Source organism: Dermacentor albipictus, chromosome 1, assembly GCF_038994185.2.
Source record: "Dermacentor albipictus isolate Rhodes 1998 colony chromosome 1, USDA_Dalb.pri_finalv2, whole genome shotgun sequence".
In the NCBI taxonomy this organism is placed as follows: Eukaryota; Metazoa; Arthropoda; class Arachnida; order Ixodida; family Ixodidae; genus Dermacentor; species Dermacentor albipictus.
In genome coordinates this window covers 281,190,119-281,217,419 of record NC_091821.1, presented here as the reverse complement: position 1 = coordinate 281,217,419, position 27,301 = coordinate 281,190,119, and the positions used below count along the sequence as shown (strand labels likewise).

General features: G+C 46.3%; 1 protein-coding gene and 1 long non-coding RNA gene across 5 annotated transcripts in view; both read right to left on the bottom strand.

Annotated features, from left to right (window-relative positions):
* The window catches only part of Vps8 (vacuolar protein sorting 8), a 962,017-nt gene extending 946,391 nt beyond the window's left edge, over window positions 1-15,626 (bottom strand). For all 4 annotated transcript variants that reach the window (XM_070531351.1, XM_070531354.1, XM_070531353.1 and 1 more), the window contains exons 1-2: window positions 15,335-15,626; window positions 15,011-15,079 (exon numbers count right to left, since the gene is read on the bottom strand). In XM_070531351.1, coding sequence (XP_070387452.1) covers window positions 15,011-15,079; window positions 15,335-15,424 — 159 coding nt within the window. In that variant the 5' untranslated portion in view covers window positions 15,425-15,626. The remainder of the gene's footprint in view (window positions 1-15,010; window positions 15,080-15,334) is intronic.
* A 202-nt stretch (window positions 15,627-15,828) lies between these two features.
* On the bottom strand, window positions 15,829-22,260 carry LOC139054411 (uncharacterized). Its single transcript, XR_011511192.1, has 3 exons — window positions 22,041-22,260; window positions 21,089-21,200; window positions 15,829-20,904 (listed from the first exon to the last, which is right to left on the bottom strand). It is a non-coding gene; the product is annotated as an uncharacterized lncRNA (long non-coding RNA).
* Window positions 22,261-27,301: the final 5,041 nt, after the last annotated feature.

Sequence of the window (27,301 nt, the reverse complement as noted above, 5' to 3'; positions counted from 1 at the left end):
CTAAATATAATGAGCCTCGATTTAACGAAATTTGCAATGTAACAAACTATTTTAATTTCCCATTTTAGTTTAATATAATCCAGAGTTCGACGGAAACCCGTCTGGCGAGGAATGAGCATAGTGAAATAAAACAAACACTCGCCAATGGAAAGACGTGTAAAGGAAAATAAAACTTTGTTTCGGGTCCCGTACGGGACCCTTGATCACAAAGCAAACAGTGGCTCTTGTTTAAATATAAGATAAGTACGGGACCCGAAACATCAAGTTTTATTTTCCTTTACATGTCTTTCCATTGGAAAGTGTGCATTTTATTTCACTATCCCATCTTAGTTGCATTAAAAACTGTACTGCATTTTCCGGTCTATAAGTTGCACCCTACTCAATACAGCAGTTTTTCTGAAAGAAAACGTATATAAGTCGCACCTGTGTATAAGACGCACCTGTTCATTCGATAAGTGATCTTAAAAAAATACAGTGACGTTTGTTTCACTTCATGAGCGCAGGTCACGCGCAATCAATGATATGGACACTCCAGGCACATTTCTGTCATCGTGGTCGATGTTCCATATAAAGTCCAAGGGCAATAACATTGGCCCTATGTGCCGTATGCTGTATGTGCAAGTGAAAGCGTGGTGCGATGGTGAGCCGAATCATGCACAAGGCAGGAAAGCGGGAAGGCAGTGCGGGAGAGGGGGGGGGGGGCGTCTTGTACTCTGTTAGCAACTGCGTAGCCTGCGCAGCGATGTGGTGTGTTATCTTGAAAGGGATCAGCAGATGCGACGACATTGGAGTCAGTTGACTAGTGGTCTGCCTGTTGCTGCTTGCATTGCTGCTCAGTCCTTCTCGCATGGCGCACGGCAACTCGATCACGAGAAGAACCTGGCACCTCCATAGCACGCACACAACCTGTAGCAACTGCCAGAGGAGGTCAACTAAGCATGCTTCACGTGGTTGTAGCATCCAATCTGACTTTGATGGCAGTATTTTTTCGAAAAAAAAAAAACTTATCTAAGCCACACCATTCTATAAGACGCACCAATGAAAAATGTAGAAAGAACTGCGAGTTATACACCGGAAAATATGGTACTTATTTTTCGCAATTTAACAAAGTAATTTTGTGACACAGTTTCGATCTAACAAATTTTTTTTACCATTTCAATCATGTCGCCTGAGGCAAAGTTATTTCAAACATCTTTCTGCATGAAAAGTTTGACAGGCAAAATCGCTGTCACAGCACGTGCACTGGGACACGGTAGGAAGCAAACACCGCTGCACCATTTGTCACCAGGGTAAATAACTCTGAGTAACGTGAGAGCTGACGATTCCTTTTGCACAAAAGGGAGAGGGAGGAAGTGAATGCGCTGTAACGTGATCAAGCATGTGCTGGGGGGAGAGGGGCAGGAACACATGCCTATCTGCCTTCCCTGCGCGCGCGCATCGTGTGCGGGCTACGCGGTGCCCTATCGATATTGGGGGCAATTGAGTGTTCCAGTTGAATGTCTTTACAGTCCACTCTGCTCTGAGTTGCCCCACTAAGCCACAGCGGAGTGGCTGTTGATTTTCACGTTTTAATTATACGAGTTATACATTTAGCATAATGGAGCAGACCTTCTGTAGTTACATTGCCCTCTCGCCAAATTCAGGGTAATGAAAGAAAATAAAAACCTCCATTGATCACTTTTATAAAGTAAAATGAATATATATAACTTATTTGTCCATAAAGTATCTAGATGTGCACTTGTAATGCGTTACCGGTCCATTTTATCCAGTGGAAAATAAAGCACAGTCTTGGGACCGCCACGTGATGGCCAGCGAGCTTGCATTCCGCATCCAATCGAATCCTTTCCGACGCCAATGCTAGTCAACGCGCACCACATCTTCCCACACTGCGGGGTTTTCAAATGGGTGCGCACTTGCAACTTCTTGCAGCAAACATAAATCTTTGTCTATGCAAAATCACTTTTGTGGCTTGCGCTGTGCAGACGAACATATAGGCGTGGTAGAAGTGCACAGCGTGGTCGAGAACATGTCACTGGAGGCAGCCATCTTGGAAAGAGCGAGGCAAGAGAGGTGCCTAGATGCATTCGCGAGAGAGGGCACACGCATCGACCACCCTCGCTAGCGAAAGACAGCAGCAACACTCTGCTCAGGCAGCTTGTAAGCGGCCCGTGTTTGTCGCTCCACTAGCCCGCTTGCAGCTAAGCGAAGGGTGCTTGCATGTTCGCACTTCTGTTACGCATCTTATTGTTCCCGCGTGTCTATTGTTGGCGGTCAAGTAATCTGAAGTTTCCGAGGCACGGTATGAAGTGCTCGCTTGCATTGTGACTGCAAGTTCATGGTCATAGAGCGGGATCTGTTAATGTTTGCCTGAGTGCGCATGACACCAATAAAACTACGAACCTTACTTCGTGTAGTTTCTTTGCTATCGCCATCAATAATCCACCTTTCTGGCAAAACTGACTTTTTTTTTTTGACTCAGGACTAACACTTGTATCTTTTTACACTCGTTTTTAATTTGTGGGTGGCGGCTGCGGGCACTAAGTGTGGTCGGCTATGGCGTCCAAGTTTTGCGGCACCGCGCGACGCAACACACGCATATCTCGGACGCCTTGAGCCACATCAATGCATTGCTCTCAGTGCAATCTGCATTGCATGCGCTGCCGCTCATAGCCATGCTATTATGGCCCGACCTTCTAGCAATTTGTTCATAAGTGCTTACTAACAAAATATTATCCAGCCAGAATGCTCTGGGAATTTGCAAAGTTGTTTTTAATGCTGAAACTCTGAAACTTGGAATTAAGAAAATTTGCAATTTTATGAAGTTTTTCACTCCAAGTATAACTTCGTTATTCAAGGTTCGACTGTAATATTTATAAAGCCATGGTGAAAGTTGTTTTTGTGCTGTGTGTTTAAAAGAGACAAGTTAGCTCACAGAGCCCCTTTCGGAGGCTGTGATGCAAAGTTTGTCTCTTTTGGAAGGGTCGAGAGATTCACGCCACTCCGTCGTCGCTAAGGGCGCAGTCTGGATGGGTGCTGTGTCCATCACCTCTTCCGAGACGCTGGACACGCACTCTTGCAAGCAGAGACCCTTGAGGCCACCAGCCCGGAGATCAATGGCCCCTCCTTCTGGGACGGCAGCACAGGGCTAGCTGCAGCAGCCGGGGGAGGGGGGGAGGGCAGCCGCCGGAGGCCGTTGTAGCGCTACCCCCTGATGCGCCACTTCAGCAAAGGTGTTATTTGGCAGGTATGCTACCTGCCTGCGTGCTTCTTTGAGCGTGATGTTTTCCTTCACTTTGATTGTTACTATTTCTTTTTCCTTTTCCAGGACGGGCAGGACTGTGGGTATGCAGCATGCTCCTGGGGACATCACAGTTCACACAGTGTGGAGCATTCTCACAAATGTCAGATGTTCTTGGGCACTACATACAGCGCAAGTCTTGCAGCCTTGGCAGTTCTGTAAACTGCGGCCAAATCTTTGGCAATTAAAGCATTGGAGAGGATTGGAGATGTAGGGTCTGACACGGATCCTTATGTACACTTCCTCAATGGTCTCAGGCAGCATACTTGATCCGAAAGTCAGAATTAAAGGGGCACTAAAGGCAAATATTAAGTCAAGCTAAAGCAACAGATTAATGCTCGAGGAACTCTAAGGCGTTAATTTTATCGAAAACGGAGCCTTAATAACTGAGAAATTGAGGTAAATGCAGGACATGGTTAGAGACTCCTCCAGGACATTTAAGTACTTGCCTGATGATGAAAGCACTCCTCAGTTAAATTCTGTCACTAGTACGCAACTACTCGTCGCAAAAAACATCCTTGTATTATAAGGCGAAATAAAATGCTACTTGTCCAGTTCTATTTCATTTTTAGAAAAAAAAGAACTCATTGAAATTACCCTTGACAATGACATGGGGCGGTGAAAAGGTTTCGCTTTAGCTTGACTCAGCGCCACCCACGCTTTCGCATTTCAATGGTTTCGTTATCACGTAGTGCTGCGCTGGTTTTTCTGGCTCGCGAAACTCGCGCAACCTGCAAGTAGCAGAGAATTTATTTTCATGTAATGTCGCGGGATGCCCAAATGGTCTACGCCACTTGACCAAAAAGCAGCTGCAACGGCGAATCCACTTCTCTGTCTTGCCTCGGTACCACCGTCTCTCGGGTGCCGTTTTACTCACCAACGGCAGCAAAGGGTAGTGATGGCGTATGAAATGCCACCACTCCCCCAGTTGGATGGCGGGACATTTGAATTTCGAAAAATGTATTCAGACCTTTATTTATTTATTTATTTCCAATACTGTTAGCCCTTGCGGGCTGTTACAGGGGTGGGGGTAAAACAATTTTTAAACAAACACATAACACCAGTTCTGCAATAAACAAACAATGCATTCAGCAAACACATGACAGTTTACGCTCAAATGATTCAGTTGTGTGCGTTTCAATAAATACATCTGCGTCAAGTTTGTTCCAATCAACTATAGTTTTCACAAGAAAGGAAAATTTGAAGGCATCAACGCGCGGCACATAGGGCATTACAGTATGAGGGTGACCTGTACGTGGGGATCCTCGTCCAGGGGGACGCAAGTATAGTCTGGAGTCCAAATTGAATTTATTGTTGTACAGTTAGTACAAGAGTTTCAACCTGGCTATTTTTCTGTGCAGTGCGAGTTCGGACAAACCGACACGAGATAATAATGCAGTTTAAATTTTCAGATTGCAACTAAGTAAACTAAGTCTTTTCTTGGCATGAAACAAGCGTTGCGAGGTTTTCGGAATGGTATTTAAACAGTCCACGTCGACTTAATACTTGCCTTTAGTGTCCCTTTCAGTGCTTTGTTTGAATCTCTTTGCCATCCTGGAATAATTGGTCGTCTCAGATACATTCTTTCTGCAAAACTTAAAATGCTTCTTAATAATTCTCTTTTCTATTCACATGTTAACTACTGCCAACTTGTCGGGGGTACAACATTTTCGAACCTACAAAAAATTTAGGTTATGCAGAAACAATACCTACGCCACGTGTACAATGCTAATTTTAATGCAACAACTACAGGTTTTTTCCATAGAGCGCATATTATCACGGCTCATAAACTATACCACTATCGTTTAAGTACTAGACTTAAATATGAAGTGAGATATAACATACCTAACCTAGGTAAAATGGCACAATTAGAAAAAAATGAGCACTATTATGCTACCAGACATGGAGAATATTGGAACATTGTTGCACCCCGCTTGACTTCTGGCATGGAACGCCTATGTTTTTCTTTGCCATCACTGTTAAACTATTATCAATCTACTAGTTTTGACTTATTTGTTCCACTGCCAAACTTAGATCTATGTTTGTAGAAGAAGAAAACTGATTTACTTATCCTGGAATTTATTTATTTCATTATTTTCGAATCATTGTGTTTTACTTTTCTTCTGCACTAATCAAGTGTTTACATTTGTTTATTGACTGTTTTTCATTGCTGATGCCCAAATGCCGCTAATTACGTGGGTCTGTGGACTCCATCCTCCATCTGTAATGTACATGGTGGAAAATAAAGATTTGATTTGATCCCGCCTCAACTTCATTCTCTTGACATTGATCACATTCTGATCACTCCAGCCTTCTAGTAGTTCAGCTTCAGTAAGCTCCATCAGATCCGCATCGAAAATGACTCCACCAGTGATGTTCATGGTGCGGTGCAGTGCCACTGTCACTGGGAGATACCCGAATGACATTAGATTAGACATTTTTTTCTGTTGCTTCTTTTCGCAGAGTTCCAGAAAGAGACCACCGCTTGCCAACTTGGAGACTTTATAACCTGGACCAAAAGCTTCTTCAGTGAGTGTTTTCGAAACCAGGAAAGGTAAGGTAATTCTCGCTGCCTTTTCTTTTTTCTAAGTGTATTACATGAAATCATGGAAAATTGTCAATATTTCGGCCAAAAGACTTTGTAGATATTTCCCAAGATATTCACGTATGCCTCCTGTACTCCTTGATTACATAATGCCACTATGACTGCTGGTATCTCTACTGAATCAAATGCCTTTTCATAATCTATGAAAGCCGTATAGAGAAGCTGATTGTAATCTGCAGATTTCTAGATTACCTGATTGATGACATAGATATGACCCATTTTAGAATATCCCTTCCTGAAGACAGCCTGTTGTCGTGGCTGACCGAAGTGTTGCCCTTATGTTATTAGAAATTATCTTGAATATTTCATAAAATACTGAAAGCAAGCTAAAGGGCCTATAATTTTTTTAATTTTTTAACGTCTCCCTTCTTGTGGATTAGTATAATGTTGGCATTCTTCCAGTTCTCTGGTACACTTGAAGTCGTAGGAAATTATAAGTCAATATACGAAGAAAGATTCTTACCGTTTGGGTACGGAAAGACGCTTGGTTGTGCTATTTCTAAAATTGCATAGTATATGCTGCGCATTTTCCTTAATTTTTATTTGTAATATGCTGTATTAGCTGCTCAATAACGCAATCTACGCTGTTTCTACTTGCTCTCGGGTCTTTTCAGTTTTGAGAAATTGCTGTCTTATTTATTTATTTGTTAACATGGTTGTTTATTTGTGCACCTGATAATTTATACTCTATAATCCTTTATTCTGCTGCCGGGAAATAAATGAAACCAATGGCATAAAGTGTGCTTTGACAAGTAATGAAATTATTGTGTTATGGAGTTGCGCTGCTCTATGCTAATAATTGTCAGTTGTGTTCATAAATTATTATATACTGTGTAATTTTTATAAATGTTATGTCTTATCTTCTGAACTGACCTTTCATCATGAAAAGGTTTTTTGATTGTATCTTTTCTAAAGGTGTTTATTTGGCAGAGCTCGGAGCAGCGCAACGTCGACGGGCAGGGCAGTCACAGCTTCCAAGCACGAGAGCTGTTGCTGAGCAGGAGCGCTCGACCTACTAGCGTTTATAGAGCCAGTAGCGCTGAACCCACTAGCATCTCTCTTCGCTACAATCACCCCCCGGGAGCTAGACGGGAGCCGTCCGGCGACCTAACAGCTCGTCACGATGAGCGGGTCGTAGTAACGCTCTAAACGGTCGACATGGACAATGTCTCGTCCACGGCGGCGCATGTCTGAAGATGGCTCAACTGGTTTTATGACATAGTTCACAGGAGATGCGCGTTCGATAACATGATAAGGGCCTTCATACTTAGAGACCAGTTTTGATGAGAGGCCAGGGGCAGTTAAAGGGACTGAGAGCCACACGAGCGCTCCCGGATCGAAGGTGACCGTGGCAGTGGCGTCACCGCGAGTGCTCCTCTGGCGCTCTTGATCATCGGAAGTAAAGGCCCGTGCAAGGTCACGGCACTTTTCTGCATGTCTGACTGTGGCAGAAATGGCACGCACTCGGATGCATCCGGCCGGTAAGGAAGAATGGTGTCGGTGTGCGCAGGGTGTCGACCATACAGCAAGAAATAGGGTGAAAATCCAGTGGTGCATCGCGTAGCGGTATTATACGCGTAGGTGACAAATGGCAGAATGGCGTCCCAGTTTGTGTGGTCGGAGGCAACATGCATTGAAAGCATGTCGCCGAGCGTACAGTTGAAGCGTTCTGTGAGGCCATTTGTTTGAGGGTGGCACTCTTTGAGAATCACTTCAACTACTTCCGACAGGAAGACGAGTCTGCGATCGCTAAGCAGTTCTTGAGGTGGACCATGAATTGGACCCAGGATGAATTGGCGAAGCAGGAATGATGCAACATCGCGCGCTGTAGCTGCTGGGAGAGCGGCGGTTTCAGCGTATCATGTAAGGTGATCTACTGCCACAGTGGCCCAGCAGTTACCAGCCGACGTCAGGGGAAGTGGCCCATACAAATCGATGCCAACGCGCCCGAATGGCCAGGTAGGGCAGGGTAGAGGCTGCAGACCAGCTGGTGAGAGGTGGGGTGAAGATTTTCGGCGCTGACAGTCGGGGCATGAGCGAACGGACTTTTGAATGTAGTTGTACATTTCTCGCCAGTAGTAGCGTCGTCGGAGGCGCTGGTAGGTTTTGAAAAGTCCAGAGTGAGCACACTGCGGATCAGAGTGGAACGATGCGCAGATTTCAGAACGCAGGCTCCGAGGTACAACTAATAACCACTAGCGGCTGTCAAAGGTGTACTTGCGTCGGTGAAGCAGGTCGTCGCGAATGGCGAGCTTGACGGCGCAATGCCTGAGTGGTTGGCTGCGATGACAGATCAGCAAGGCAGTCTATGATGGAGGCAATCCAGGGGTCGTTGCGCTGCTCAGAAGCGATGGTCCCAATGTCGACGGAAGAAACGTTAAGCTGGGATATTGCGCAGCAGGCATTGTCGTCTGGCAAAGGAGAACGTGAGAGGGCGTCAGCATCAGCATGCTGGCGTCCGTTGCGGTACAGTACGCGGATATCGTAATCCTGTAAGCGAAGCGCCCAGCGGGCGAGACGGCCTGAGGGATCCTTCAATGACGACAGCCAGCATAGTGCATGGTGGTCTGTGACGACATCAAATTGGAGACCATACAAATAGGGCCGGAACTTAGTAAGCGCCCAGATGATCGCCAGGCATTCATTTTCCGTGACGGTGTAATTGGTCTCGGCTTTAGTAAGCATACGGCTTGCGTATGCCACAACATATTCAGGAAACCCTTCTTTGCGCTGTGCTAGGACAGCGCCGAGGCTAACACCGCTGCCATCTGTGTGTACCTCAATAGGTGCCGTTGGGTCGTAGTGGCGCAAAATGGGAGGAGACTTCAGCAAACGACGGAGCTTAGTGAACGCCTCGTCGCACTCAGACGACCACAAATGGAGAGGTTCGTTGTTGCCAAGGAGCTTCATCAGGGGCGATCTGACGGCGGCGGAATTGCGAATGAAGCGCCTGAAGTAGGAACACAAACCTACAAAACTGCGCAGTTCTTTGACGGACGTCGGTTTAGGAAATTCAGCTACGGCACGAAGTTTGTCTGGATCAGGGAGGATTCCATCCTTCGAGACGACGTAACCTAGTATCGTGAGCTGCCGCGCTGCAAATCGGCACTTCTTTAGGTACAGTTGGAGGCCAGCATTTGCTAAGCACGTCAAAACACGCCGTAGGCGTTGAAGTTGCATGGTGAAGTCAGAGGCAAAAACAACAACGTCGTCGAGATAACATAAGCACGTGTGCCACTTCAAACCGTGGAGAACTGTGTCCATCATGCGTTCAAAGGTTGCTAACGCATTACAAAGTCCAAACGGCATGACGTTAAATTCGTATAAGCCGTCGGGTGTGACAAAGGCTGTCTTCGGCCTATCGATGTCAGCCATGGGTACTTGTCATTAGCCGGAGCGTAAATCTAGAGATGAAAAAAATTGTGCTCCTTGTAGGCTATCGATGGCGTCATCGATTCACGGCAGCGGGTATACATCTTTGCAAGTGATCTTGATCAGGCGCTGATAGTCTACACAGAACCGTACCGAGCCGTCTTTTTCGTAACAAGGACGACAGGGGATGCCCATGGACTGTTTGAGGGTCGGATCACTACGCACCAAAGCATATCGTCCACTTTCTCATTAATCACACAACGTTCTGTGGCAGAGACACAATGGTCGTTGCCGCAATGGCGGTTGGGAGCCAGTGTCAATATGGTGCGTGACAGCAGACGCCCGGCCCAGGGAAGGTTGCCCGACATCAAAAGAAGAACGAAATTCTTCTAAGATGCGTAGAAGCTGTGAATGCTGAGGTGGGGTGAGGCCATCGGCAATAGATGAATCGAACACACCTGTGGGCAAAGGGTCGGACGTAGAGAGAGAACCGAGCATGTAACTGGCACAGGACGTGTCTTCGAGAACATCCGTAATTTGTACGGCGTCGATCACTCCCACGTGGCCAAGACATTCGCCTTGAAGCAGCATCACAAGGTATGAGAAGGGCTTACAGGCAAAAATAGCCGTGGAGCCCTGTTTGACGTTCACAGTCGCAAAAGGCAGCAGCAGACCTTTTCAAGTATAAAAGTGGCCCGACGGAGAAAGTAGTGCAATGGCGTCAGAGGGGCTGCTGCAATGCATTAATACAATCACTGACAAGTTGGGAGGAACGTTGGTGTCGTGCCTGACAAGTAGTTTGTTCGCGAAAGAAGCATTATCAATAAGCGTCATATCCGAGATTGGCGACAGTTCTAGTTCGGCCCACGCGCAACGAATGACGGCATCGTGGCGGGCGAGAAAGTCCCACCCCAGGATAACTTCGTGGGAGCATGAGGAAATCACAATAAATTCGACGGCGTATACAACGTCCTCAATGAGAACACGAGCGGTGCACGCCACAATCGGGTGAATACGCTGTGCGCCTGCTGTGCGGAGGGCGAATCCAGCAATTGGCGTCGTAACCTTTCGAAGGAAGCGACAAAGCTTTGCGTCCATAACTGATACAGCGGCTCCGGTATCCACGAGGGCATATGTGCGCACACCGTCAACTAACACGTCTATCACATTGGTCGGGCTACGTTGAGGACTTTCGCGTTTCGACGGCGTCGCAGCCCTTGCCTCATGGACTGCGACGATTAGTTTTCCTCATCCCGAGCTTCGGGACGAGGCCGCATCGGTGATGGGGAGCGTCGGCATGGAGAAGTTGAGCGGCGGATGTTGGCGGACCGGCGGAATGGTGGTCACGCAGCTCGAGGTTCGTCCCTGTAATAAGGGCGCGGAGAACCCGCCAGAGAACTTGGCACATATGGTGTAGCGCTACGCGACTGCACGCGACGACAGTGGCGTGCAACATGGCCTGCATAGCCACACGCAAAACACATCGGTCGATTGTCCGCTGTACGCCACTGAGTCGTTGCGGCAGGTCCCATCCATGTGGAAGGACGCGTTGGACGTGGCAGCTGGTGAAGTGATTGCATAGTAGGCTGTTGTCAGGGCATAGCGAGGACTTCGGCATACGTCAGAAGTCCCCGTTGAGGGAGTTGTTGAGGTGGGTGACGACTTCCGCGTAGCTGAGTGGCACAGCCATTGGGATCTGTTGGGGCCTGGCCATGACTTCGGCGTAGCTGTGAGGCGCAGCCGCGGGAACACGCTGGTGGTGCTCAGGCAAAACCTCGTGCAGTTCTTGCGCTATGATGTGGCGAAGCGGAGGCGCAAAACTTGGCGTAGGCACGTGTACCGACTGCGGCTGTGCAAAATCCATCAATGAGAGTTGCCGGGCAACTTCCTCGCGGACCAACGCCTTCATTTCTGCGAGCAACGCTGCCTGGTTGGACATGGCAGCCAAACCAGCGAGGTGTTCGTCACGCGGTAGAGATCGACGGGTCAATGACCGCTGTCTGCGGAGTTCTTCATAGCTCTGGCACAGTGTGACAATTTCAGCCACAAAGCGTGGACTTTTGGCCAGCAACATGTTAAAGGCGCCGTCTTCTATGCCCTTCAGGATGTTTCGGATTCGATCAGACTCCGCCGTGGTCGAATCGACTTTTCTACATAGGTCCAGGACATCTTCGATATAACTGGTGAATGTTTCGCCTGGCTGTTGAGCTCGTTCTCGCAAACGTTGCTTGGCATGCAGCTTGCGAACAGCAGGGCGACCAAATACATCGGCGAGGGAAGTCTTAAATTCCGACCATGTCTGGAACTCTGCTTGATGGTTATTATACCACAGGCTGGTCACTCCAGTGAGGTAGAACAGAACATGGCTCAGTTTGGCCGCTTCGTCCTACTTATTATGGTCGCCTACCCTGTCGTACACCGTGAGCCATTCGTCCACGTCAGTGTCGTCCGCTCCAGTGTATATAGGAGGGTCGCGATGACGAGGCACCCCGGGACACGCAGTGGGTGCAGGAGGAGGCGTTTGTTGGGAGGCGTCTTGGGGCATGGTAGATGGTAGGGTACGAGACCAGAGCTCCAGGATGATCGTCTGAGGGTACCCCGCACCTACACCAATTCTAAAGGTGTTTATTTGGCAGAGCTCAGAGCAGCGCAACGTCGACGTGCAGGGCAGTCACAGCTTCCAAGCACGAGAGCCGTCGCGGAGCAGGAGCGCTCGACCCACTAGCGTCTCTCTTCGCTACACTTTGTGTATTCACAAGCTGTTACATGTCTTTTTTTATTGATTTGTAAGAATTAATATGCACAAAGCACATATACCTCCCCTAACAGGTTTAACTGAATCTGCTTGTCGCATGGTTCATCTGAGAGAAGCCAGTCTCTTGGTGGTGCAAGGGGAATCGGGCTGTGAAACTGAACTGTCTCCTACTATGAGGTCTGGTAAATACTCATACGACAGCCACTTGAAAGTCACTCTAAGTGAAAAATTTTTCAAGGTCAATTTTTCAAGTGTAACTATTATTAAAGGTTTTATTTTCATATATATATATATATATATATATATATATATATATATATATATATATATATATATATATATATATGTGAGAAGAAAGAGGGTTAACCGAGGGGCTCGATTTTTATTAGTCATATCAGAAGAAGCCAAAAAACACTGACACCAAGGACAACATAGGGGAAATTACTTGTGCTTAATAAATAAAATAAAGAAACGATAAATTAATGGAAATTAAAGTGGATGAAAAAACAACTTGCCGCAGGTGGGAACCGAACCCACAGCCTTCGCATTTCGCGTGCGATGCTCTACCAATTGAGCTACCGCGGCACCGTTTTCCCATCCACTTTCTTGGGTATTTGTGTGTCCTAGTAGAACCCTGGGAGTGTTAGCCAGCGTCACCACCCACAGACCTTGGCGGCGGACGTGGCACGTCCTTTTGCCGCAGGCGTCACGAGAACGTGATCTTTTTGGGTGAAGGCAACTGGTCAATAAACCCACATAAGCTACCTGAAGGCATCAATGTTGCCGGATTCGAGACCCTCGTTATGTAATAAACGAGAAGAAAGAGGGTTAACCGAGGGGCTTGATTTTTATTAGTCATATCAGAAGAAGCCAACAAACACTGACACCAAGGACAACATAAGGGAAATTACTTGTGCTTAATAAATGAAATAAAGAAACGATAAATTAATGGAAATTAAAGTGGCATCGAAGTGGCAGACGATGACAAGCATGAGTTCCAGGTCCTTCTACGCCTGCGCCACTTTGCTTCGATGCACAAATGAGAAACTCATCTCTCTGTTCGAAAATGGTGGAATGTCAAGCCGGCGTTGCAGAGCACGAACGCATGAGCGAGAACAAGAAATTTTGAAGCAGGTACAAGGCTTCACGGAGAATGTTTGCACTCCAACGTGGCCGCAAAGGCATGAGTGGCAAGAAAGCAAGCATCAATCATCCTAAAACACATTTGAGTTAAGATTGCGCATTATTTCTTTCCTTGCACAACATATAGTGCTTAATATAATATACTGGTATATTAGTATATTATAGTGTAATATACTAATATGCTAATGTACTATAGTATACATAATATACTGCGTCTTTATGGAGGTGCGTCTATTCGCAATTTCAAGTGCTCGGAATCGTCACTCATCTGTCGTATTCCAAAAAAAGTCCGCCGGCATGAAGTGCGCAGTGACAGCTTTGCCGATATGCAGCTTAGTAATCAATTTCTTCCTCATGGATGCAGCCGGTGAGAATGAGTGAAGGCGCACATCACCTACTGCCTAACTTTTGTATTACGGCACCCAGCAAGTAGGCGCACCTACTGCCTAACTTTTGTATTACGGCACCCAGCAAGTACGGTTACATCTATGTTTGCTCATTCTGAGCACGATAACTGTCCTTTAGGATCCAACAGTAGCTTTGCACGCGTTAAAACCTCAACCAAAAGTGAAGAAAAAGTGTAGACAACACCAATTCGCTACGCGAACACATGGCAGCCTGCGGCGAGTATAATCTTTCGATTGTTTACGGCCGCCGGCGCACGACCGCGACACTGTCCGTGAAAGTTGGGAATAGAAGAGGCCCAGTGATGCATAAACATTCAGACAGTTTGGTCACATGACTTAAGCCAGCATATGGGGGCGAAGTCCCAGCAACCATAGAGTTTCCTACAAAAATTACTAGAGGGAACTCTGGCGCTGCAGTCGTCGTCCTACCATGGGAATGATGGGAAGTACATGGATTTGTCTGATCTTCGTGCTTATGGATTCAGACGTTCTTGTGGCTTTGTATATTACGCTATATAAATCTTATTGTCGTATATTTCAGCGCAATCTTTATTCTTCGAAGTGCAGAAGACGCCGGGAACGCGTACAATTGCTATTAATTGCAACGATTAAGCTTGTCTATGTGCCCAAATCGAAACGCACCAAGCGTCTCAAAGCACTGGCATGGCCTGGACAAATTCATAAGTTCGTTTCATTCGCTTGTCGATACATGCGTCCGTGGCTTAATAGTTTCAATATCAGGCTTCTGTGCTAGAGTCCTTGAGTTCGAATCCTGCCGTCTGGCAATTTTAATGATGGTTATTTAATTATTTATTACGCAATACACTGTTGAAAATGACGAGTTTAGAAAGTCACAAAGCCGTTTGAAGCCAAAAAGGACGAAGTTTAGGCAAATCCATGTACTTCCCATAATTCCCATGCTGGGACAACCACTCCCATTGTAGCTCACGTAGACACTAGCGCCAGAGTTCCCTCTAGTAATTTTGTAGGAAACTCTATGCCAGCAACAATCCACAGCCTGTTGTGCCACTTTCAACAGCTTTTCTTTTCATTTGTTGTTGCTAAACATGTGAAATTAAAATTAAATTATGGAGCGTACGTGGCAAAACCACTTTAATTATGAGGCACGCCGTAGTGGGGGACTCCGGAAATTTGGACCATCAGTGGTTCTTTAACGTGCACCTAAATAAGTACACAGGTGTTTTCGCATTTCGCCCACACCGAAATGCGGCTGCCGTGGCCTGGATTCGTTCCCGCGACCGGGTGCTTAGAAGCACACCATAGCCACTAAGCACCCACAGTGGGTTAAACATGTGACAAGTACTGCTAAATCCAATGCAACCGAAAACCGATCTGAAACACAACACTGCTTAATGGTGAAAAGGTTAACAGCACTGATCATGTGCAGAACAGCGAACGAGTACACTTACTTCATTTAATATGCTCTCCAACGTCGGTGGATTTTCCACAGGTGGAAGCTCAAATTCTTTGTCATCCAACTACAAAAAGACAGAAATAGTCATTCACAACGGCTATTTGGATTCAACTGGAGAGGCATATCATAGCATTAGCAGACAACCAAACGTAAGTACATACGTCGCTAGCGCATTAGAAATTACAAGCTGCGAGACAAGTCAGTAGAAAACGCCTGTCACCGCTGTTTCGTCCTCACGCTAAAAGAAACCAGTAAGACTAAAATAAAATCAGACGACACTGCTAACCCACTGCGCTGTGAAAACGGAAGTAAGACTTACTTCTTCTATATTAAATGCAAGGGTAGCGTCTTCCGTAGCGATGGTATCATTTCGTGGCCTCCCGCCGCCGCTGTCACTAGCTTCGTCCATTTCGTTGCCACTCTACCGATTTCCTACAGCCCCCATGAAGCCTCTAGTAAATGACAAGGTCCCAATGCTCTGCACGAGAACCTGAGATAGCTTCAAAGGTCGAATTAAATGGGATGCGAAGCTGGGTATGCAGCTACTACGGGCGAAAAAGTGGAATTCGTGAACTTCGCCTCTGAACCCCTATCATAGAATGCCCCTACCATAGAATAAAGAACCAAATTAGAGAAGGGAAACTGTACCTTTCGCAGTGGTTCGAAAATAAGCAGCGGCAGCGCATGGAACTTACTTAGGTGGACGCCAGATGACGTTGCTCAATTAGGAAGCGGAAGTACACTTTTTGTTTTAGAACAAATCCAATATGGCCGTTTTTCGCCGGTCGCGTACGCTGGTACGCGCCGGGCTTGCCCTGCCGGCTATGCGGCATGCCTCAATGCCTTCGCTGCCGCGTAGCTGGTGCGTTCTAATTGCCAAGAGCCTCTACTGACGCCCATACCAACAAGCCACAAGTGAGTGAACAGAACGTGCGACTTTATTGGCAGAAGAAAAGCAGTGTACATACATTCTCGTGCAATAGCAGAAATAAAATTTGCATGTCGAGATACGCTGGAATCATTGACACGAGCTCGTAAAGTATAAACCCCATGCAAGCGATCTTGCACGCGACAGCGACAAGCGACGCGATGGAGATGGCTGTCGCGTTCGCTCGTCGCCTACAAGTTGCACCCCATGCGAGCGACGACTTCGAGCGACGTCTCCCCAGCGTTGCCGGTATGAGGGCAGCAATATAGGCGCCGAAACTAGCGTGACGCGTGCTTTATTAACTTAAGTTGATGTATTTTACTGTAAAAAGCAGCATAAAATATTTCTGAAAGTCTTGCAGTAGGTTCTTATCCTTGCACGTATAAAAATTCAATCGTTTGCTCGTTCCGTGCGACAATCAGAAGTACTGAAGTTATGTACATCCAGTTCCGGCTTTGCGCTATTGGCTAGTCGCTCATAGCACTTCCGGGCGACGAGCGACGAATTCTAGATTTGCAAAACCGAGCGATCGCGCGACAAGACCGAGCGATCTGTTCAAGCGACGGCCCGATCCGTCGCGCGAACCCGTCGCTCGTCGCTGTCGCGCACAAAATCGCGTCAATGGGGTTTAGCCTTAAACGGCTCACCATCGTCGTCGCACGTGGTGGTCAGGTTAACGAGCGACAACCAGCAGCGGAAACAAGATTGGACAGTGTGCCACCTGTTAGCAGCGACAGTCGCCGTTAAAAATGCCCAAATTGCATTGCGAAGCAATCGGGTGACGCAGGCATCTGCTGCCGCAGCCTACACGGCGACATGGACTACCCCGGATTTTAGCCGTTCACTCCTTTCCAACCTGCACGTTTCCTTTCTTTCGGGAGCCGCTAATGTGTGGCTCACACTTGGTGTCTCACATTGTCTCAATATGGACAAGTCGCTTTCGTGGGCATCGCCTTCATCAGCTACTTTTGCGGGCCTTTCCAACCATGTGGCTATCAACTTCATACGCATCGGACTATGTAAGCACGTATGCTGGTCTCCGTTCATGCCTAATCGCGGCCGAGAAAGGCCAGAGGCACAATTTGCCCATGGCTGCAGCATCAAAGGGCGAACGGGGAGCACGAATCACGGTGCATGAAAATTGGGAGTCTATGTCGCTTTGCAAGCTGCAGGAGCGAATGCTTACTTCGAGAGACTGCTTCCCAATGCAACTGACCAGGCCACCACATTCGAGAAGCATAACATGGCGACCATAACCAAGTAAGATAACATCGAAATTAAACAGCAATCAATCACCACATAAGGTTCAGACAATACATAATACATTGGCTACGAACCATATGGCAACAGTGAGCATTCACTTACACGGGTCTCTTAGGGTACATTCAGCCGCCTACCTACAGGCGTAGTGCCTTGCCTGTCTTAGTCGCAGGTGGTGGTCTAGTAACGAGCGACAACCAGCAGCGGAAATAGATTGGACAATGTGCCACCTGTTTGCAGCGACAGTTGCCGTTAAAAATGCCCAAATTGCACTGCGAAGCAATTGGGCGACGCAGGCATCTGCTGCCGCAGCCTACACAGCAACATGGACTACCCATCATTTTAGCATTGACTCCTTTCCAACCTGCACGTTTCTTTTCTTTCGGAGGCCGCTAATGTGTGGCTCACACTTGGTGTCCCACATTGTCTTAATATGGACAAGTCGCTTTTGTGGGCATCACCTTCATCAGCCACTTTTGCGGGCCTTTCCACCCAGCTTCATACACGTCCGACCATGTAAGCACGTATGCTGGTCTCTGTTCATGCCTAATCGCGGCCGAGAAAGGCCAGAGGCACAATTTGTCCATGGCTGCAGCAGGAAAGGGCGAATGGGGAGCATGAATCACGGTGCAGGAAAATTGGTAGTCTTATGTCGCTCTGCAGGCTGCAGGAGTGAATGCTTACTTCGAGAGACTGCTTCCCAATGCAACTGACCAGGCCGCCACAGTCGAGAAGCATAACATGGCGACCATAACCAAGTAAGATAACATCGAAATTAAACAGCAATCAATCACCACATAAGGTTCAGACAATACATTATACATTGGCTACGAACCATATGGCAACAGTGAGCATTCACATACACGGGTCTCTTACGGTACTTTCAGCCGCCCACTTACAGGCGTAATGCTTGCCTTCGTCGCACGTGGTGGTCTAGTAACGAGCGACAACCAGCAACGGAAACAGATTGGACAGTGTGCCACCTGTTTGCAGCAACAGTCGCCATTAAAAATGCCCAAATTGCATTGCGAAGCAATCGGGTGACGCAGGCATCTGCTGCCACAGCCTACACAGTGACATGGACTACCCATCATTTTAGCATTGACTCCTTTCCAACCTGCATATATCTTTTCTTTCGGAGGCCGCTAATGTGTGGCTCACACTTGGTGTCCCACATTGTCTCAATATAGACAAGTTGCTTTCATGGGCATCACCTTCATCAGCCACTTTTGCGGGCCTTTCCAACCATGTGGCTATCAACTTCATACGCATCGGACTATGTAAGCACGTATGCTGGTCTCCGTTCATGCCTAATCGCGGCCGAGAAAGGCCAGAGGCACAATTTGCCCATGGCTGCAGCAGGAAAGGGCGAATGGGGAGCATGAATCACGGTGCAGGAAAATTGGTAGTCTTATGTCGCTCTGCAGGCTGCAGGAGTGAATGCTTACTTCGAGAGACTGCTTCCCAATGCAACTGACCAGGCCGCCACAGTCGAGAAGCATAACATGGCGACCATAAGCAAGTAAGATAACATCGAAATTAAACAGCAATCAATCACCACATAAGGTTCAGACAATACATTATACATTGGCTACGAACCATATGGCAACAGTGAGCATTCACATACACGGGTCTCTTACGGTACTTTCAGCCGCCCACTTACAGGCGTAATGCTTGCCTTCGTCGCACGTGGTGGTCTAGTAACGAGCGACAACCAGCAACGGAAACAGATTGGACAGTGTGCCACCTGTTTGCAGCAACAGTCGCCATTAAAAATGCCCAAATTGCATTGCGAAGCAATCGGGTGACGCAGGCATCTGCTGCCACAGCCTACACAGTGACATGGACTACCCATCATTTTAGCATTGACTCCTTTCCAACCTGCATATATCTTTTCTTTCGGAGGCCGCTAATGTGTGGCTCACACTTGGTGTCCCACATTGTCTCAATATAGACAAGTTGCTTTCATGGGCATCACCTTCATCAGCCACTTTTGCGGGCCTTTCCACCAAATTTCATGCACGTCCGACCATGTAAGCACGTATTCTGGTCTCCGTTCGTGCTTAATCGCAGCCGAGAAAGGCCAGAGGCACAATTTGCCCATGGCTGCAGCAGGAAAGGGTGAACGGGGAGCACAAATCACGGTGTTTGTAAATTGGGAGTCTATGCCTCTGTGCAGACTGCAGGAGCAAATGCTTACTTCGAGAGACTGCTTTCCAGTGCAACCGACCAGGCCGCAACATTCGAAAAACATAACACTGCAACCGTAACCAAGTGACATAACAGCAAAATTAAACAGCAATCAGTCACCGCATGAGGTTCAGACAATACATTATACATTGGCGACGAACCATCTCACAGGCATAATGCTTGCCTTTGTCGTATGTGGTGGTCTGGTAACGTGCGACAACCAGTGGTACAAACAGATTGGACAGAGCCTCGCACCTATTTGAACCAACAGTTGCCGTTGAAGATGAGCAACTTCCATTGCGAAGCAATCAGGTGACGCAGGCATCTGCTGCCGCAACCAACACAGCGACATGGACTACCCGGGATTTTAGCGTTAACTCCTTTTCAACCAGCACATTTATTTTCTTTCGAGGGCCGCTAATGTGTGGCTCACACTTTGTGTCCCACTTTGTCTCAATGTGGACAAGTCGCTTTTGTGGGCATCACCATCGGCAGCCATTATTGCGGGCCTTTCCACCCATACGGCTATCAACTTCATACACTTCAAACCATGTAAGCACATATGCTGGTCTCTGTTTTGAGCAAATCATGGCCGAGTTAGGCCACAAGCACAATTTGCCCATGGCCGCAGCAGGCAAGAACGAACGGGGAGCACCAGTTACACGGTGTATGTATAATGGGAGTCTATGTCGCTTTGCGGACTGCAAAAGCAAATGCTTACCTTGAGGGACTGCTTACCAATGCAACTGACCAGTCACCCACATCCGAGAAACGTAACACAGTTACCACAACCAAGTGGGGCAGCAAAACCAGATTCTGCAATCAATCACTTCAGTGTAGCTTGCGCAAAGACCCAGGCTATCGAGGAAGAAGACTAAAAACATCAAGAAAAGTAAAATGGTGCATAGCACATGGTGCATAGGTTAATGCAAGACACATGCCAATGCTATATCAGCTATTTCAGGAGACGAATTGTGCATAATAACGTACACTAGAAGATACTGCTACAGATATGTTAGGCTACTAGACAATGACTGGTATTAAGTATCAGCGAAGAATCGGTTGACCTTTATGTTTGGATGAGGATGAATGATCTCTAACAAAAATGGGCAATGAAAAAGCTTGCACTTATAGAAGAAAAATTACACTTGGCACAAACGGAATTGACATGGCTAGGAAGCTGATTAAGGGCAAACTGACGGAATTCGATCTTTTGGCCAGCGTCGTCCGTGCTTGGTCGCATGTTGCAGGTGCATCTGAAGACGAAGAATTTCTAGAAAGTCCTTCTTGAGTTACCTGGATGACTCAGCCAAATGTCCGTGCTGGTGGAATGGTGGCTGAAGCTCTTTTTAGTCTTAACACAGTCCTCTGCAGACTTGATATCTCATCCATATTCTTCTGCATGCGCTTCTTTGTTCGGGGTGTAAAAGCCTTGCAAATTCGGCTCCAGCCCCTTCCTGTTGGTGCAGATAGGAGCTCCAGTGATGACCAAGATGTGCTTGGCATAGACTCTGTTGGGCAGAACGGTGACACATGAGATACAGCACAGATTAGTCAAACTAATGTGTATTTTCTTTTATGTTCGAATCAATTATACTGAACCATAAATATGAACAAACATTCATATCTGCTGCAAACAGCAAGCCAATACAGCATATATCAAACATATTCATTTCTGAACCATGTGTTGTTTACCTTGTAGTAGTAGCAAACGTCCACACAACAACCTTGTTGTAGCAGGCAGCAGCTTCTGTTTAATGCGTGGAGTGTGTTGCTTTATACTGGTGCCGTTCTTATTACTGCATGTCTGGAACAGAAATTTTGACTGAATCAGAAATTGAAAAAGCAAAATTTTGCAATATGAAATGCAAAAAAGTGTGACATATATATTGTAATGGTTTGCGACTATAGAACACATGCACTGCATGAACACTGTTGTCTGTTCTAGGGTGCTTAAGCAGCATGTTAAATAAATACTGCTATTGTCCATAAAATTGATGTCTGCCTAACTACAATGCATGTCAACAGCTTAAGTATTACTAAGATCACAAATGAGAACATTTGTGCGTTCATTTAAACACTAGAAGAGATCACACTGCTGGTTCCACAAGCAAATGCATGAAAGTCATGAAGCTATTACAACTGATGCATTATTTTTCTGCAAGAACGTGATGCACCGCTTCACTACTGCAAAAATAAATGCCCTACGGTAAACCAAACTGAACAGCAAGAACATTTGGAACCAACAAGTACGAAATATGGGTGAATTATCATGCTTGCAACTGTTTAATACATTAAATTCTGTACTTTCACTTCATTTTACAGAAGGATTATTCGGTTTTGTGGACGAAAGAAATTGCCGGTGCACTCGAAAAAAAAGTTTAATATGTATATTGATAAGGCTACTCAGTCACCTACGACCGCGGCTACAGTAAGATGAAAAATGAGACGCACGTTCCGATATCCCTCTTTCTTTCTGGTTGTGTGTGTAAACGACAGCCTCGCAAGTAAAGGTTTATTTAGGAAACAACTGAGATCCTGACTGCCCATATGTAATGCAGGATCTAGTTCGTTAACTTGTGCCCGCCTGGAAGGTAATGAGACGGATGTTATATAAAGATTCAAGCAGCGGTGTTAAACGACTCACCGTTATTGCCGTTGTCAGCCGCAGCAAAATCCAGCTGCCGTTTCGAAGCAGACGTGTTCCGAATGGCTCACGACCGAAACCCAACTTCCGGCCTTACATGTCCGCTTGCAAACACTTAACTTCACCCCAAGTTAAATAACACGAGACATCGAAGCGCAAGAAACTAGTTTTAGAAACAAAGAAGCAACCAGTCTGAGTGCACGAACGAATGAATCCGTGCTTCCGTGCACTCGAAAACACCGGTAAAAATTTTAAATCCAGGCCAGAGGTCACGTGAAAGATCAATGATGCTGAATGCTATTTGCGTTTATAATAACGAAGAAACAATAAAGTTACTAACAAAAAGTACAATAATTAATTAGCAATGATAATTTTCCCGTGTTTTTCATGTAACAAAAATGCTTCGGTAATTGTAAGAAAAAGTTTGTAAGATAAAATTGCGCTTATTACGACGCCTCTACCGGGAAATGTTGGAACTAACGAACGCATCCCGAAGTGATGCTACTACGTAGGTTTTTTTAGCAGCGGCGCGCGGTCGATTTTTTCGCCCTCTGTGGCCATTTGTTGAACTTGATAGTGTGCTACCCTCTGGTTCGGTTGGGCCATAGAGTTTCCTACAAAAATTACTAGAGGGAACACTGGCGCTGCAGTCGTTGTCCTACCATGGGAATCATAGAGTTACTATACTGACTCTAGAGGACAAGCTACCCATAGGGCCCATGCATTAAAATCGGGAACCTCAAGAGCGCCGCCATGTTGCTACGCGCCGAGGTTGCCAGCTCCTGAGACGCTTGCTAAACTTCGTGACAGTAGTCAGTTTTAATCCGGCAACAGTAGCAGCGCAGCAGCATGGCGTCTCGCTTGTAGTGTTGTGATGTGTGCGTGCAGCCGTGTGTTTGGGCTTTATAAGTCGGTTCTTTATTCTATGTTGCGGGATGGTGTGGGTGTGGTCCATGTTGGCCGTACAGCTGGCAGTTATGCAACCGAGGGATGATCCTGTTCAAGTTTCCGGCGGTATGCCGTTTTCAGCGGTCACGCCTTTTGCAGGAGTGTCGACGACGTTACGAGCTCGAAGCTGTGGTCAGATTCCTCGTTGGCGTTCCGTAATTCTCTTCGCACGGGCGCGGTATGTTGCAAAATCCGCTTTCGCGATCTATCGTCGTGACGATAGATCGGGTTTTTTATTATTATAAGTAATGATCCAGCTGTGGGGCACATGTAACCGACAAACGGAAGTCTCAGGAGAGCACCTGAGATGATAGTAGAGCAGGCGGCGCAGGAACTCCAGGGCACCCGAGGGACAGTGGGGGGATCAAAGCTCGAAACAGAACGGTATTAAGTTGGGGCCGCCGAGGCAGGTGTGTGCCAGGGAGTGTTCGCACGGACAGCTCCCCTGGCACGCGCAGCCGTGCCTCGCAAGGTCGAGATACCTTAAAGGCACCTGCGCCCATGATCTTTCTTTTGCCTCGGCGCAGTGAGCACGATTAACGAGAATAATGTGGAGGGCATCCGGTGCAGTCGCGAATGCATCATGACAAATGTAGCTCGCGTCGCCTGGCGTCTGTAGTAATATCAGAGTTGGTTGTATGAACTTTATGCATAATACGCTTTGTTACGGTACCTTAACGGGATGGGTCTAGAGGACGGTGTTGGTACATTTTTTCGTACTGCCCTAATCCTATACCCCCACTACAAACACACACATACCCCATTTTTTTATGTATACATACAATTCCTTGCCATGACGGATCATAGCCTCCTTTATTTTTGAAAAATAGAGGAGGCTATGAACCGATTGACCAGTTCAAGTTGTCAACTTGTCAGTAACTGTCGTAGGAATCACTGTAATAAACACAATTCCACGATCGGATTGTTTACTTTCATTTTTTGTTGTAACACTGAGGACTACATAGAACTTCATTTTGTATATGTGAGAGAAGTATGTGGATATCATGAGCTTAAGCCAATGTGCGATACACAGACAAAGCAGCTGCTACAACATGAACTGCATTGAGGGCCACACAACACATACGTAATTAAAGGTGCAAAATATAGGGGGAAGCTTCAAAATACGCTCTGTAGCACTGCAAAGTATAACATACATTGTATGTGTACAATAAATGTTCAAAAATACAATGCATCAATGTCCCATTTGCCTTCAAGTTTATTATGAAGTTCAAGTTTGCTGACGTTTATTATGAGCATATGTACAACAGAAATCTACTAACATACCCGCAGTCAAGGTGGCTGTTCGAGGTGTGCTGGCTGCCTCAGTGTAAGGAAAAGAAATTGGGTAAATGTCGACACCAGTGCCACTGCTTCTTGCCTCTGACCTGCACGTGCCTCTGTGGCATCTTTGTGCACAAGTGTGCTGGCGTGGCGAGGCGTAGGAGTCATCCGAGAGAAAGAGTATTGTTTACATGGAGAAGTGGCTGTTCACATTGCCTGTCACTTTCCCTCAAATGTTTCCTTGGCGACTAGGGTGACACACCCGCAGTCAAGGTGGCTGTTCGAGGTGTGCTGGCTACCTAAACGAAATAAAAAGAAATTAGATGAATGTCGATACCAGTGCTATTGCTTATTGCCTCTTACCTGCATTTGCCTCCACGGCCTCTTGGCTTGCGGAGTCTGTATGTGGGAGCTGCTGTGGCTAGGCGTAGGCATTGTCTAAGCAAAAAGAAAAGGCCATTTAAATGGGGAATTATGGAAATAAATGCAGTTGTTATGTTTGCTTCTTGCACTCTTCTTGCCTAAAAGTTTTCAAACATAGTGTCCAGAACACACCAGCACTTTGACTGCTTCTGCTTTTTACCTACAGGTGTTGCTGCGAGATCCTTAGTATGGCTGCGTGCAGCATTGCAACACTTTGTGGAGGCATTTGAAGTGGTAGCCAAAAATATAAAAAATCATCCTTGTCTGCACGAATGCTTTCAATTTCTAAATGCAGTGGTAACTATCACTATTGGTGCAAGGCCCCCCCACATCTATGCGGCAAGTGCCATAACTCGAAACTGAATTGTTCCTTTAGTGTTTCACAAGGCATCTGATATGTCCACATTAGATGTGATGTGTTTGTTTTTATTTATTTCAGTGTGGAGAGAGCATCATTAAATGGCTGAAGTACTATAGCGCCAAACAGACGACAGAAGAAGAAGAGTCGCGGACGAGCGCTTATGTCCATGTCTCTTCTTCTTGTGTCGTCTGTTTGGCGCTATAGTACTTCAGTAATATGCACCAACTAGCCCAACAAAAAGTTCTGCTGGAATATCATTAAATGTTTTTTTTTATTTTTGCGTGTCTTGTTTTTTGGTTTATTTCTGAATTTACCATGATGCTAAAGTGACTTATATAATGCCAATCAGCTTTTGTTTTGCAGAAAAACAATGCATTTCCTGACCCATTGTTTGACATCCCCTCACTCGCATAATTTTGCAGAGTATTCTACCTATATTGACTTGCTTGACCTCCACTAAAGAGTCTTGCATTTTCAAATACGACTCTTTCCTCAAAATCATTCGACACTTCTCATAATTTCTGTACCTTGGGCTTCTGATACTCTGCAGTCACCATTTTTGCTTGTTTCTGACTAGAAATATCTTATTTAATTTAGAGCTTAAATTTTACTTTTGGAACACATGGAAGGGCTTGCCATTGCATATCTGCATAAAAGGGAAACATGTTTCATTAAACATTTGCAAAATCCAATTGGAGATTGATGAATGCAGCTTGCAGTGTGACATGACTGAATGAGCCATAAAAGTAACTCATCTCGCATGGTAAATGAAAGCACATATTAGTGTGATGCACAAGATACGATACACTAACGTGGTGGGTTCTCTTGCTTATACAGCAAAATAATCGGTGCGCGAGAAAAAAATTATTTTTGCATAACCCTTGTACACACTGACTTAAGGAAAATGAGCTGGAGCTGTCCACATGATGTACTTATTTTACCTGCGAGTATGGTCAACAAAAATGTGTCCCAGCTGCTTAGTGGTATTCGGGATTATGTAAGTATTGCATATGTGCCTGTTGTCGAAAATAACTGAATTTTGAAAATGCTCGCAGGGATCTGATGTGCATATCTGCAGTTTATGGATACATGTAAAAGACTCAGCATCAAGTGCAAGTGAACGGTCCCACAGGCCCGGAGTCGATCATGCAAATAGATTCGCTGCACAAATTTGTGACCAGAAAAGATATTCCACACGAAATGGCATGCAAGGAAGTGTTGAAAATATTGTACAGTTAATAAAACGTCTAAGCTATTAATATGTGGGTTGATGCACTCGTTATGCAAAACGGAGGTGAGGCGTGCAGACAGGACACAAGAGTAGAGTATTTACAAGCAAACAACACGAGCGCCGCCCACTTCTCTACTCTTGTGTACTGTCTGCACGCCTCACTTCTGTTTTGCATAATGAATCCTTACCAACTAGCTCAGCTTTCTGTCGTTCTAAGTCTCGATGCACTCGATTTCGTCCGCATTACGCACTCGCCTCTTGATTACTTCGTGGCACAGAAATACTCGGCATCAGGCTGTTTTTCTGCTGTGACCTTTGTAGAAGCATGATTGTTCAAAGTGCAACAATTAAACAGATTCTTTCAGTTGCTTGTGGCTTCGCCAGTACAATTCCGGTGCGCTGGTCCGCCTGTCCAGCAATTTCCTACTGAAGGGAAACCTGCAAATAAAAACACCGCTCCGCATGCAGAAAAATGCTCTACTGTGACGCTTCTCAAACGATTGTGATGTACCACAAGAGCTGCCTACTCGCGTGATATTCTCATCAAGGAGATACATTCGTTTACTTACATGTGAAGGTATATGCCAGACCACTTCGGGGCTTCGGTGGCACATAAGGCACGAGTGTGCCATAGCGTCCGATGTCGACGCGCGATCGCATGTCAACCCTAAACGAAACTACTACGCATCCAAAAAACAGATTCGAAACCGAAATTCGCGTCATCCTTTATTGCATGAATGCGTACATCGTGATTTCCATAAGTCAGGGACTTAGCGATCGCTTTCTGTAAACTTAATATTAACGTACCACCTTCATAAAGCCATCAGGTATGCGTTTTTAGATGACAAAGCATAAGGTGACCTGTACTTGTTCTCAGCTCTTTCAATAGTAATTGCGCTGGCCACATTGACCAGTAGCAACAGGGCGGCGCCCTAGAGGCATAGAGTTAGTAGAACAACTCTAGAGGAAAAGCTGGGCCGGAAAAGTGGGAACCTCTAGGGCGCCGCCCTGTTGCTA